The following is a 14,017-nucleotide window of genomic DNA, read 5'->3' on the forward strand; positions in this document are numbered from 1 at the left end:
CCGTCTACCAAATCCACTCACAAGGCTTTGGTCGGCCCGAGGCTATAGTAGAAGACACTTTCCCAAGGTGCCACACAGTGGGAATGAACCTGGAACCATGTGGTTGGTAAGCAAGCTACTTACTACACAGCCACTCCTGACACGATGTGGTAGGGAAGCACACATTTTACTCACACACTTATGCCTGTACCTTGAAGTTGCACAGTTACTGACAAAACTCCAAGCAATTTTGAAATATGCATATACAGCAGTTCCTTCTTTTCGTGATTGTGAACATACACTGTGTGTGTGTGTGTGTGTGTGTGTGTGTGTGTGTGTGTGCACATATAAAAAAACTTTTCACTGAATTTTTAACCTCTTCCTTTTTCTCATTAACATTTTTATCCACATTATCACAACTGCCACCAACACCACCTACACCTACCTCATCACAACCATTACCACCAATGTCTACATCTTTTGACTAAAACATACAATTGAAGCACTAGAGGAGTAGAAGAGTTGGTTTATGTTAATGCATTCTGTTATTCAAAGAAAGGAGTTTTCAGATTTGAAATTTCTGCAATTTTTTTAACAGATTCTGTTTTGAAAATCAGATCAAAAAAAAAAATATATACAGAAGTTCTCAAGAACAATAAGTCCTGAACTCCCGTGGTGTATAACATCTATTCATTTTCAATATGTTCTGGCAGAATCAAATGTGAATATCTGATCGCTATTCTTTTTTGTTTTTTGTTCTTTCCTTTGGGTATTGGAGAACATCACCTCCCTTTGGAAGATGTAAGTTCATAACATAAGTAGTTAACTGGTGTATCACATGTGTTATGAATACGCATTTTCTAAAGGGAGGAAATATTTCCTGATGATGCAAATCAACAGTGATCAAATATTCAAGATCGAATCTGCCAGAATATTTTGAGAGTGAATCTTTCTTTGTTCTATATTTAAGAGATGAGGAATTATGTACATTATTTACATTATTTACCCACTATGCCATATGCTCATGGGCATATGACATAGTGGTTACGAGCATGGGCTACTAACCCCAAGATTCTGAGTTCGATTCCAAGCAGTGACCTGAACAACAATAATAATAATAATAACAACATCGAAGAATACCTTAGGAATAAGAACCCAGGTTCGAAATTTCCCCCAAGACACCTGAAGAAGGCTGGAGGGTATATCAGCCGAAAGGTTGTGTTAACAACAAACAAGATGAGGACAAATATCCGTCAAATGTAAATAATGAATCTTCATCTTTTATGTTTTACTTGTTTCAGCCATTTGACTGCAGCCATGCTGGAGCACCACTTCGAAGTGTTTTATTCTACTAAATTGACCCCAGGACTTATTTTTTAAAGCCTGGTACTTATTTTATCAGTCTCATTTTGCTGAACTGCTATGTTATGAGGATGTAAACATCCCAACACTATTTGTCAAGCAGGGATGGGGGATAAACACACACACACACACACACACACACACACGCACATGCACACACACACACGCACACACACACACACACATATATATATATAGGTGAGAAAGTTGGTATGTGAAAGCACGTGGCTGGATGTATCTTTTATATATATATATATATATATATACACACACACATGATGGGCTTCTTCCAGTTCCTGTCTACCAAATCCATTCACAAGGCTTTGATCAGCCTAAGGCTATGGTAGAAGACACTTGTCCAAGGTGTCATGCAATGGGATTGAACCAGGAACCATGTGATTGGGAAGCAAACTTCTTACTACACAGCCATGCCTGCAATTATGCATAGGTTTTTGTTTGAATTCTTGCTGTTCTGAATGTACCTCTTGAATTATTATCCCAAGATGAGATTTAAAAAAAGATAATAATTATAATGGATGTATAAAGTTTCAGGAAGATTCTTGATAAACACATCTAGAGTAAATTTCTTACTGAACGTCACAGCTAATACTAACTTTCTTAACACCACTCTCATATATGGCTTGTACAGCATTCATGAGGTAATCATCTGTACCTGGTTACATTTATACCCACCTGGCTACTGTGACACTGTAAAAGATCTTGTCTAGTTTTACAGCTGCAAAAAATAGAGTGATGCTTTTGTAGCTAAGAATTTTCCTTGCAATCTCATTAAAAATCTGGAATCTCTGCTTCTGTGTATGGACACAAACCCAAACTATCACACCCTAACTAATCTAGATCTGATTATGCTGAAATATTCTCATTGTAAAAAAAATTTTTTAAATCAGCATATTGATCAAAATGATAAGAGAGAAGTATCATAATTAAAAATGATGTTGATTTAAATATTATTTCAGTTATCCCAAGAAATTGGTACAGACAATGTTTTGATTTTCTTCAAAAGCAACACATCATTTTGATCTCTGTTATTTTTTTGGCCTTATTACAGTATTAGTTTCTTTATATTTCTTTAAAGAAATTATTTTTTTGTATGTTCATTGATTAACCAAACATGTTACTTATTGACTTGCCTCTATCCTAAGACAAACAGACTGAAAATTGTGTGCACACACTCACACACACACATGTGTGTGGGCACACAAACACACAATCACCCAGAGGTGATTTACAATAAATTTGTTCTGAGAGGAAGGTCTGCTAGATTTTATATGAAATCTGAATTCAAAAGATTTAGTTGTTTATTTTTTGTTTGTATTTTCTTAATTTTTGTTTTGTGAAATTTTTATGCATCAACGTTTTGTGTTAATTTTGTTTCAGCTTGATTAGTCTTTTGGTGAGTTTAATTAAAGACCGTTAAATTTCTTTGGAGATAAATTTACCAATGTTTCTTCTTTTTTTTTTTTTTTTCCTGGCTTAAAGCAAATATTATGAAGGAATAGATAATAAGTTAAGCCATTGGTCAAAAGATCACAAGTTCAAATATTAACATAGATATTATATTGTATTCCAATAAAAACAGCAAATCACCTGCCTCTGTAAAAACATGTTGAAAACATTTGTAATTTTACCAAATGCTTTAAAATTAAAATAGTAAAGGAGTAATTAGGGGGGGGGCTGAGTTTACACACTAAGCAAACTAGGTGATTATCAGGGGTACTAAAATCAGGGTCCCACAAATAGCCAATACAAAATTTCTTCATCCAATCAAAAACACAAACATTTACTAATAGAGTGAACACGTGAGATCACTTTTAGGAAAAAGAAGGGTGGAAGACATGGGTGGGTGAAGAGAGGTTCATGCAATCAAACATTCACATGATTTGGCATGGAATATTTCAAACTTTGCCCAGTAATAGATTTATTCAGTGATATGAATACTCTTTTACTTGTTTCAGTCATTTGACTGTGGCCATGCTGGAGCACTGCCTTTAGTCAAGCAAATCGACCCCAGGACTTATTCTTTATTAGCCTAGTAATTATTCTATCGGTCTCTTTTGCTGATCTGACAAGTTATGGGCATGTAAACACACCAGCATCGGTTGTCAAGCGATGTTGGGGGGGGGGGCACAAACACACACACACATATATATACATATAAATAAATACGACAGGCTTCTTTCAGTTTCCGTCTACCAAATCCACTCACAAGGCTTTGGTTGGCTCGAGGCTATAGTAGAAAACACTTGCCCAAGGTGCCACGCAGTGGGACTGAACCTGGAACCATGTGGTTGGTAAGCATGCTACTTACCACACAGCCACTCCTGTGGCTGAATGATCATAAATCTATAGATTACATGTTCACAAGTTGACTATAAGATTTTACTGCATTTTTCAACTGGTGTAATGAGGGTGGTAGCTGGAAGATGTGGCAAAGAAACTGGAATAGGAGATACTCATTGTAGAACTGGAAGAAGAGATTGCACACTGTAGAACTAGAAGAAAGACACATTCATGGCAGGGCTAGCCTAGGTTAGGGTTAGGGTTAGATTATTTCTTTCGTGCCTCATTTGAATTGAGAGGGAATATGCCCAAAACCATACATACACATATATTTAATCTGCATATGTACACATTACTGGATAGCCATTGACTCCTCTGAATTTATGTCCTGTCTTTGTCATCCTCTAGAGTATCCAAATATTTCCCCCCCTCATCAGCCAAGCCTGGCTAACCCTTTAGAATTCAATCCAGCCATATCCAGCCCAAATATTTTGCTGTTTTGTTAAAACTGACCATATCTAACCTTTCTCACCTACCCTACAGTATCATTCTAAAAATATACAAATATACCATTGAAATCTTGAAGCTACAAGATAATGCATGATTAACTCAAAATAATGCAAATAAATAAGCAATATATTTGAGAAAGAAATCTGAATGCTAAAGGGTTTAAATTGCTGATGACCCAACCATCCAGTAGATTGTATTGAGCAACATGTTAATAATAGTGCTCGTAGTAATGTCACAGTGCTTTGCAAGTTCTATAATTAAAGGGGTATGCGGCTGTATATCTATCATCATATTTGACACAAGTGAAAAAGGGAAAAAAGGGTCCAAAGACACTATCCAATTTAACCCAGCTGGCAGAACTATTATTACACTGGGTGAAATGCTTAGCAACATTTCATCCACTTTTACGTTCTGAGATCAAATTCCACCGGGGTTGACTTTGCCTTTCATCTCTTCTGAAGTTGATAAAATGAGTAGCAGCTGTACACTGGGGGTCAATTTAATAAACTTAGCACCTCCTCAAGCCAGCTCACTTTGTGCCAAAATTTGAAACCAATATCTTAACCACGCAAGCGTAGCTGTACCCAAACTCATTGTATTTGGTTTCCTCTGAGAAATAGTTGCAGGATATCTGATTGTGATAGATCTACTTTTCATTATTATCTCTTGTGTGTAAATAGAATCAGGTTTCAGCAATATATTTTATATTCGTTCATTTATTTAAATGGCACATTTCTTGATTATGAATAATTTCATCGCTACAGATATTTTTTTTTTTATATTTTAGATATTAAACAATATTTTTTTGACAGAGTGGAAAAAAACTGGTTTTCTGAGATATTTTGATATCTCTGTTGTTGAAAGATTATCTCTAAATATAAGTCTTTGATATATTTAGTAAAATGTCTTTTCTTTTCATTCCATAATAATTTATATGCAATTTCAGAGATCATATGATCCATTAGGGACTGGGCATTTTTATGATACTGTGTGCGAATGAAGGTGTTATATATTTAAGCCAGACTATTGATTCAGGGTCTAAAGGATTAAGAATAACAAAAAGATGTGTTATCAGAGCTTGAAAGATGCGGTGCTGTGAATGATGTTGTTGTTGTTGTTTATGATGATGATGGTTTGGGATTGAATGGCTTTGGAGCATTCTTAAACATATATTTTCATATCTTACTTTACTTCACATGATACAAATGGGAGATAATGGATAGTAGAAATTTGTCTGTCACTTTCTGTATATAAATCATTACTTAACACTCACACATATGCATGCATGCATGCACCCCCACTTCACACACACACACACACACACACACACACACACACACAAATAGATGTAAAATACTGATGATGATAACATTCATTTCTTTCTGCTTGAATTCACGTATGTGCATATGAGTGTGTGTGTGTGTGTGTGTGATAAACACACATACATTCAATATATTGTATAGAATTTATATTTATTGACAGTCGGTGACCCAAAAGAATATGGGGCACATAGCTGCAAATATCTGAATGATTAGACATGTGTTTTATGTGTATGAAACTCTGAACTGTGGGTAGACAACTGTTCACACACTCACATGCACACACGCATATAAATATAATCTTATAATATTTGTATGTATGTATGTATGTTTGTATGTATGTATGTATGTATGTATGTATAAAGAAGTCAATAGACAGTTTCCAATACGTTCTCAACTCTGTATCTTATCAGATAGAAAATTTATAAAACATTTGACTAAATAAATACAATCATATAAATTATTAAAAAAAAAAGTAGCTTGCCATATCAGAGAACAGACCCTTTATATCGGAAATATTGTGAATCGTATATCAGGCTAGAATCACTTTTTTTTTTCTGATTTAGGAATAGAATCAGTTTGAAAAGTGTTGATAGAAAGAATTGTATGATGGGAAGAAAAATTATTTGACATCAATAAAACGATAATAAGATCTTCTATTGGAAATAAATATGACAATCTTATGAAAATCCAAATAGATAATTACCTTTACTGATGTTTTATTATCATACTTGAAAGACTTGGTCTGTCCGTTTTCTAAAAACACTTTTAATACATTCGGCATCAAAGGCACATAGCTTTCTTGGCAGGATGGCTAGAATAATATAGAAAGGCAGGAAAAATAAAAATTATGAACATCAAAGAAATAATAGTTTGTTATATTTTGAGTAAATTTATTAATTTATTCACAAAAAATATTTATAACAATTGAACAATTGAACTTTTTTAACTCTTCTATGAACTACCTTGTTGACTAATTCTTACTGATGTTGACCATCAATTTTTGCTGTTTATATTTTATAACTATAACAATTTTTGGTTTATGACTAAGAATATCAACAAAAAATGTGGAACATATATGAATGTGGCATGATTTTCACAGGTTGCATAGCAGGCTGTCTACCTAGGAGGAGAGTAACTATGAAAAAGAACTGCTTGAGTAGAAGGAGACATTTTAGCTTTCCCATATGGCACAGCTTCTTTGGTGCTAGTGGCACAATTAAAACGTACCTGGTTGTCACTATAAAACATACTCAGTAATAAAGTTGGTTGGATATGTTTTATGTTGTTTGATCAGATGCTAGCAAATTATAGTCCACTAGGCAAAACCAGCTCAGGGCCATATTTCATTTGTCCCTCTGATTTTATTGAATATGTAATGTTCTACACAAAAATTCTTCACTTATCAACAATGATATTCAGTATAAAAAAGTAAATGACTTTTGCAGTGACCTCAAATGAATGAATGTTTTATATCAATGCAGAAAAAAATGAAAAAAAAAAATGAGATGCTTTCTAAAGGTTTCTCCAGAAATGATATTTCAAACTGTAAATGTTCTCCTAAATCAACAAATACAAACAATGTCTCATACATTGCTATAATATAGTTTAAATGAATAATCAATTCTAAGGACTGAGGGAATTCAAAAATGTATACTTATTCACTGAGTAAAGCAGATAAACTGACTTGTGACAAAATTTTAATGGAAAACGTCATTACTCCATTCAGTCTAATTAAAAATGCTCTAACAGTATGTCATGCCATATATAGTACATACTGACTTTTATGGTATTGAATGTATAGCAGTTATTTCATTAATACAGGTGACATTTAAAAAGGCATTTTCGATCAGTCTGCCTTATGTGATTATTGTTTTATCTTTTATTCCTTTTGGACCACAAGATAAAAAACATTTCCAGTCTAGCCCACCTCCCGAAAATTTTACCAATTCCTGTTGATGACACCAACAGCAATGAAATGCTGTCCAACCCATGCTAGCATGGAAAAAATAATCATAAAATGATAAAGATGATGAAACTTCATCTATGAATGTCTTTGAAGGCAAAAAAATATAAAGGTTATTAAAAAAGAAGTCAGTCAAGATAAAATGACTTCTTTCTTTGAGTAAATCTAAAATCAAGGAAACTGATGATGGTTTGTATCAGCAATGATTAGATCACTGGACAGTTTCTTGAAGAGTTAAATAAGTTCAATTTTAGAACCCTTAACTTTCAGCAGAGAGCAAGGGCAGATGAAGATCAAGTGCCTAATTAAACATTTCCCAGAATTTTCCACCAGTTTTCATTCACTTCTTTCACAATTGTAAAGCTTTCGTATTTTCTGTTACACTTATGTAGTAGAAGTATTTCTTCTGTGAAGAAATATTGACTTGTGACAATTGACCTCAGAGTAATTGCTAGACAGATTTTAAGACACAAAATAAACTGAAGCTGAAGGCCTCCTCTGTATGATATAGATTTGGAGAGATTCTAGGTGACACGTATGTCAAGACTGAGAGAAGATATAAAACTATATCAGAGAAGAGAACTGGACATTTCTTCAAGGCAACTTGCTGCAAGCCATAGACCAGCCATTTGGCTGAGGTAAAACATCAATCAAATGAAAAGTTACATGGTGTTAGAATGTTACTGTAGATAGAACCATAAATGCCAAGGACAGACTTGGAAGGATTGGAAGAAAGGAGCAACCAAGATGCAACATCAGTTAGTTAAAAGAGATGCTACAAGGCATGGAGATAGGCTGAAACTAAGACATTTGTTAAACAACTGCAACACAAGGATCAGAAATGTGAAGTGTTCCAGATAGCGTATCAATATTTCAATGTAAATCATGACATTTTTGGAGAAAAGTGACATCCTAGCATCTATCAATGCCATGAGAAGGCAACTTGGAAATGTAACTATATGTGGTTGCTGAAAGTGGAAAATACATGGAAGAGGGGTTATTTTAACTGAACCCAAAAGAGGAGCCAGCTAATGAAGTTGACAATTGTACAGTAAAAAATGTAATTAAGGATATGTAAGCAGGGAAAGTAACTGGACAATCAGGAATAGATGCCAAAATGCTGAAAATGGTGAAAATATTCAGCAAAGTAGTCAATTAGGGAGTGCAAAGAATTGTAATAGTATCGTTATCAACTACTAGATGACAAAGGAGATGCTTAAGAATGAAGTAACTATCAAGTTAAGAAAATATCATAGAGTTAAAGCTCAACTGATTAGTAAGACAATTGGCTTACATGAGTTGCAGCTAGGATTTGTGCCAGAACATGGTATCACTGAAGCCCTCATACTAGACAAACAACTATGAGAGAAATTCTTAGCTAAAAGTAAGACACAATGCCTAGCAGTAACAAGAATTCCATTTTGAGTACCCACTGTAAACTACCAAAGTGAAGGCTTACAGGCATAGAAGAATGAGTGTAGTTAACTGTGAGAGTATTTATTTGTGAAATAAGCAATTTCAAATGCTTTAAAGGAGCAGTAGAAGTTGTTAGCTTTTCTAAACTCGATGATTTACTTAGAAATGGAGATGAGTGAAATAGAATGGGTTAGAAAAAATTTAGAGAGTTATTATGTCTACTAGGGACAAAGTCATTCCTCAGTCAAGTGGAGGGTAGATTGCATGATGCTTGTACATAAAATGTGATGATGCATGGTAGCCAAACATGATTACTGAATGTGGAGTTTGTGCAAAAGTCAGAAAAGAAGTTTTATATCCTTGTATTGGATATATATAATGAGATTCAACGCTGTATATCAAAAGCTACAGTGAGCTGCTACCAACCTGAACTGCCAATTGCTCACAGTTCTTTAATTTATAACAATGAGTCAGTCCATCTTTAGTCACTTGCAGTGTGGTCGGAATCGTTTCACAACAAAGTAATGAGCTTTTGTCTGAGAAACAAAGAGAGTTTTCAACTGTTTTCTTTCTCTTTAAAAAGAGCTCTGTTTTATGTTTGTCAAGAGTAAAACAAAATGAAAAGGATAGTGTTCTTAGAAATTTTGTAGATGTCTAGGTGAATATGAACATGTAATGACAGGATATGAGAGGACTAAAGCTCACTGAAGCTGAAACAACAAATTCTGCCTCTCGCAAAATCCAGGCAATTTTTCCCATCAAATAGCATTATTGACTAACTCCTTAGATGATCTTCATGCAACCTGTAATAGTGCTGCTTCTTATGATGATAATGAATTGCATCAGGCTCAGTGATAGATGCATCGCATATCCAATCAAATATAGATTATGTGTAACTTTATTTAATCAGTGTGTTATTCAATCCATTTTGTGTTGTTATTGTTTTAATTGTGTAACCCCCACTTCAAAGAGTCCTGATAAACTAGATATATAGATAGTAGACAGGGCTGAATAAAGCCTAACTGCTGCTCTAAGCACAGCTTAACAATGGTGCTTCTTAGAGTCAGTGTTCCTCTTAGGGATACTCTGTCCATTGGAGTTCGGAGCCCCATCTATCCTTAAAGAACAAGATTCTTTTAGGATTCTCGAATAAAGAGTAAGAGACTAAAATATTAGCTTCCTCACTTCTCATGGCAACTGAATTTATTGAGTTCTTTCATAATAGTCTATTGTTCAGTCTTGAGTAAAGGAATTACATTTTAGATTAAAATCTACTAAAGAATGATTCCTAAACAAAATTGTCAGTTTGTTAACAAGCCTGCAAGTTGTGGGGATCCTAATTTACATGGTGGTGTTGGTGGTGGAGACAATGATGTTGATGTTGCTATGGAAGGATAGAAGAAAAAGAGTATTAACATGCAGTTTTGCTACAATTCACCCATTTAGAATAAATCTTTTTAAGTTTTGAAGAAAATAATCAATGGAAGTCTACTTTATTCTGTCTGGTCTTACAACTGTTTATTAGCCAGTGGCACTGTGACATTTACTGAGATATCATGAAATACTTAAACCTGATGATTATACAAAAATCACTGATTTAATACAGAAATTCTGGGCTGTACACAAAGAAACAACAAAATGTGTCTGGCAAGGATGTGGCTTAGAAGGTCAGAACAAATTTAATTGCATTTTCTGAAAGAAACAAGTCAGTCTGTTATTCAGTTTAAATTGAGTAGACTCATAGTAAGTAAGAACTGTAATTAGAAACACTGCTCAAAGCATTTGTAGCCATCACTTATCTTATTTCAAGTATCAAAAATAATTTGAATTACATGAGATATTTCATGAGATAAAAACTAGACATTTTTCAAAGTACTAATACATAAATGATGTTTTGATAAATTTTTTAAATGTTTATTGCGATAATGTCTGGTCATATGCATTTATTTCATAGCAATTTCATATTCTAATGCTACGTATTTTCATTTAAAAAGTCTGATATTCTAGACATTATCAAAAGCCTGAAGAATAAAATATTAACAGCATAATCAAATTATCAAAATGATTTTATATTTATTAAGTGATTCTTTCATCACTTTTTCACTAAGTACATTGAAATGTATGGTTTGCTGATGAAGCTGTAATAATACTGAAACATAAGCCATTACAGTTCTATATTTAAGAGATGAGGAATTATTTATATTATTTACATTATTTACATTTGACGGATATTTGTCCTCATCTTGTTTGTTGTTAACACTACGTTTCGGCTGATATACCCTCCAGCCTTCGTCAGGTGTCTTGGGGAAATTTTGAACCTGGGTTCTCATTCCTAACGATGTTACTATTATTGTATTATTATTATTATTAAGCTAATACCACCTGGCTTAAATATAATGACACCAGTGGATTCATACAAAGCTAGAAGAGTAGCGGAAAGGGCAGGACATGCCCTCGTCCGTGAGAGGGATTCATAATAGTAATAATAATAATAATATTATAATAGTAACATCGTTAGGAATGAGAACCCAGGTTCAAAATTTCCCCAAGACACCTGACGAAGGCTGGAGGGTATATCAGCCGAAACGTAGTGTTAACAACAAAAAAGATGAGGACAAATATCCGTCATATGTAAATAATGTAAATAATATAAGCCATTACCTCCTAAAGTTGCGAAAGAAGTACGAGGATGGGCTAAAATGTTCATAGGATGACTGTGAAGGAGTTATGCTAGAGATGTGAAATTTTGCATGCATTAATTTCAGCTCATATTATTAATAACTGCATTAGTTTCTTCTGGATAAACTGACATCTGACTGTTCTAAGAAGTCTTCAAAAGTAACTGGTAGCAACTCCTTTTGAAAATGGACAAAATTTGGCATCATCATGCTATCAAGTACCTGCAGAAAAAGGGTTTAGCCCCCAAAGGGCATTCATGCTGACATGGTTGCTACATTAGGAGATGATGCTTCAGCTTTATCAACAGTGCAAAAGTAGGCAGCTGAATCTAGGTAAGGAACAGAGGGCCTTGAATATGACCTAACATCTGGACGTCCTGCCACTGACACCACCGAGGGAAACCTTGATTGTGTTCACTATATGGTGATGAATGACAGGCCATTGACTATATCAAACAGCTAATGCTATTAGCATATCTCATGAGAGAGTTGAGAATATTCTGCTCAATGAACTTGGCATGTTCGGTGGGTGCCAGCTCTTCTGACACTTGATCAAAAGCACACCAGGTTGATCACATCATGGAAAATCTGACATTGTTTGAGATAGATCCAGGTGGTTTCTTTGAATGTTTCCTAACCCAAGATGAGCAGGAGACAAAGAGATAATCCTTGCAGTGGAAACACCCCTCCTCATCTGTTCCAAAGAGGGCCATAGTCATTTCCTATATAAGAAAGGTAATGACCTCACTTTGTTTTGGATGCAAAAGGCATTGTGGTTATTGACTATCTTCAGAAGGGTTACACCATCAACAGAGAGCATCAGTTCAACTTTCTGAGGCAGTTACAGAAGACTATCTTGACCAAACACACAGAAAAACTGTTGAAAGAGGTCTTGTTTCATCAGTACAATGTTCCAGCACACCAGTCCTTGGTTTCAATGACTGCTGTGTAGGATTGTGGGTTTGAACTGATTGATCATCGTTCCTATTCTCTTGATTTGGCCCCATTTGACTGTCATCTGTTCCCCAACATGAAACAACACTTGGCTGGAAACCTGTATTACAGTGATGATGACATCATATCTGCTGCTGCTGACATTTTTGAACAAGATGAAAGCTTCTTCACCAATGGTATCCAGGCACTGTAACACCAATGGAAGAAGTGTATGGAGCACTAGAGGGACTATGTTGAAAAATAAACCTTACTTAGTCAAATTCCATAAGAGTATATTGGTCAGCCTATGAAGTTTTCACCCGACTCTCATATATTGCTGTGGAACATTAACTGACTAAACTTAAATTTTTGATTAGAAAGTAAATATATCTCTCACTCTCTCTCATCCTTGGAACAGATCAGAAGAAGATCTACCAACATTCCACAACATCCTCAACACACTGCACCCATCTATCCACTTCACAATAGATACCAACTACAACAAACTCCCCTTCCTAGACATCAACATCAAGATACACAACTCCATCGTTACAACAGACATCCACTACAAAAAAACCGACACACATCAATATTTAAATTTCTACTCCTGCCACCCATCCCACATAAAGAGAAACATCCCATATAGTATGGCAAGACACATATGCAGCATAGTGACTGACTCACAGACACGCCACACAAGACTAGAGGAACTTAAAAACTTCCTACTAGAACAAAAATACCCACTCACCTTAATAGAAAACGGAATCGAAAGAGCAACAAAACTAGACATTACACAACTCAGAACACCAAAAAAGAAAAACAAAGAAAACATCATCCCTTTCATTAACACACACAACCCTACAATCACCAACATGTTTCACATTATACACTCAAACCTACCAATAATCCAACAAAGCCCCAAAATGAAAAACCTACTAAACAAACATCACATAAAAAACAGTAAACGCCAAGAAAAAAACTTTAAAAAACACCTCACAAGAGCGAAATTCTCAGCAGAGAATGAAACCGAATTCTACGTAAAAGAGTGTGGAGATGGTAGATGTGGAGCCTGCAGCAACCCCAGCTACAAATATATAGAGGGGAACAAACAGATAAGATTTAAGAGTGGTCACACATTCAATGTAAATGCAGACATGAACTGCAAGACGCAGAATGTAATATACTGCATAATCTGCCCCACATGCAAGGAGTATTATATAGGTGAAACTGGAAATTCCTTATGTCAACGAGCCAGAATTCACCGGCAACATGTCCGACAGGAGGAACTACGGAAAATTCCACTGAGTGAGCACCTAGGAACATGTGGGGAAGGAAAATTTAAGATCTTTCCCTTCTACAAATGCTCAAGGAATGATACCTCCTTCAGGAAAAATATGGAGAAATACTTCATAGCAAAATTCTCACCAAAACTAAATGGCTGAAACATGCAGATCACAACCCATCTAGACAGCCCCCTAAAAAAACGGCAAGAAACCCAGATAGTGGGACATTTTTATACCAACAAGAATTGAACCCAGTTACCTAGGTTCTCA

General features: G+C 35.0%; 1 protein-coding gene across 3 annotated transcripts in view; it reads right to left on the reverse strand.

The window, feature by feature from the left end:
• LOC106876727 (uncharacterized) overlaps positions 1-14,017 on the reverse strand; it is a 1,061,911-nt gene that overhangs the window by 153,030 nt on the left and 894,864 nt on the right. For all 3 annotated transcript variants that reach the window (XM_052966107.1, XM_052966109.1, XM_052966108.1), the window contains one exon: positions 6,178-6,285. In XM_052966107.1, the coding sequence (XP_052822067.1) occupies positions 6,178-6,285 (108 nt within the window). The remainder of the gene's footprint in view (positions 1-6,177; positions 6,286-14,017) is intronic.

Source organism: Octopus bimaculoides, chromosome 3, assembly GCF_001194135.2.
Source record: "Octopus bimaculoides isolate UCB-OBI-ISO-001 chromosome 3, ASM119413v2, whole genome shotgun sequence".
In the NCBI taxonomy this organism is placed as follows: Eukaryota; Metazoa; Mollusca; class Cephalopoda; order Octopoda; family Octopodidae; genus Octopus; species Octopus bimaculoides.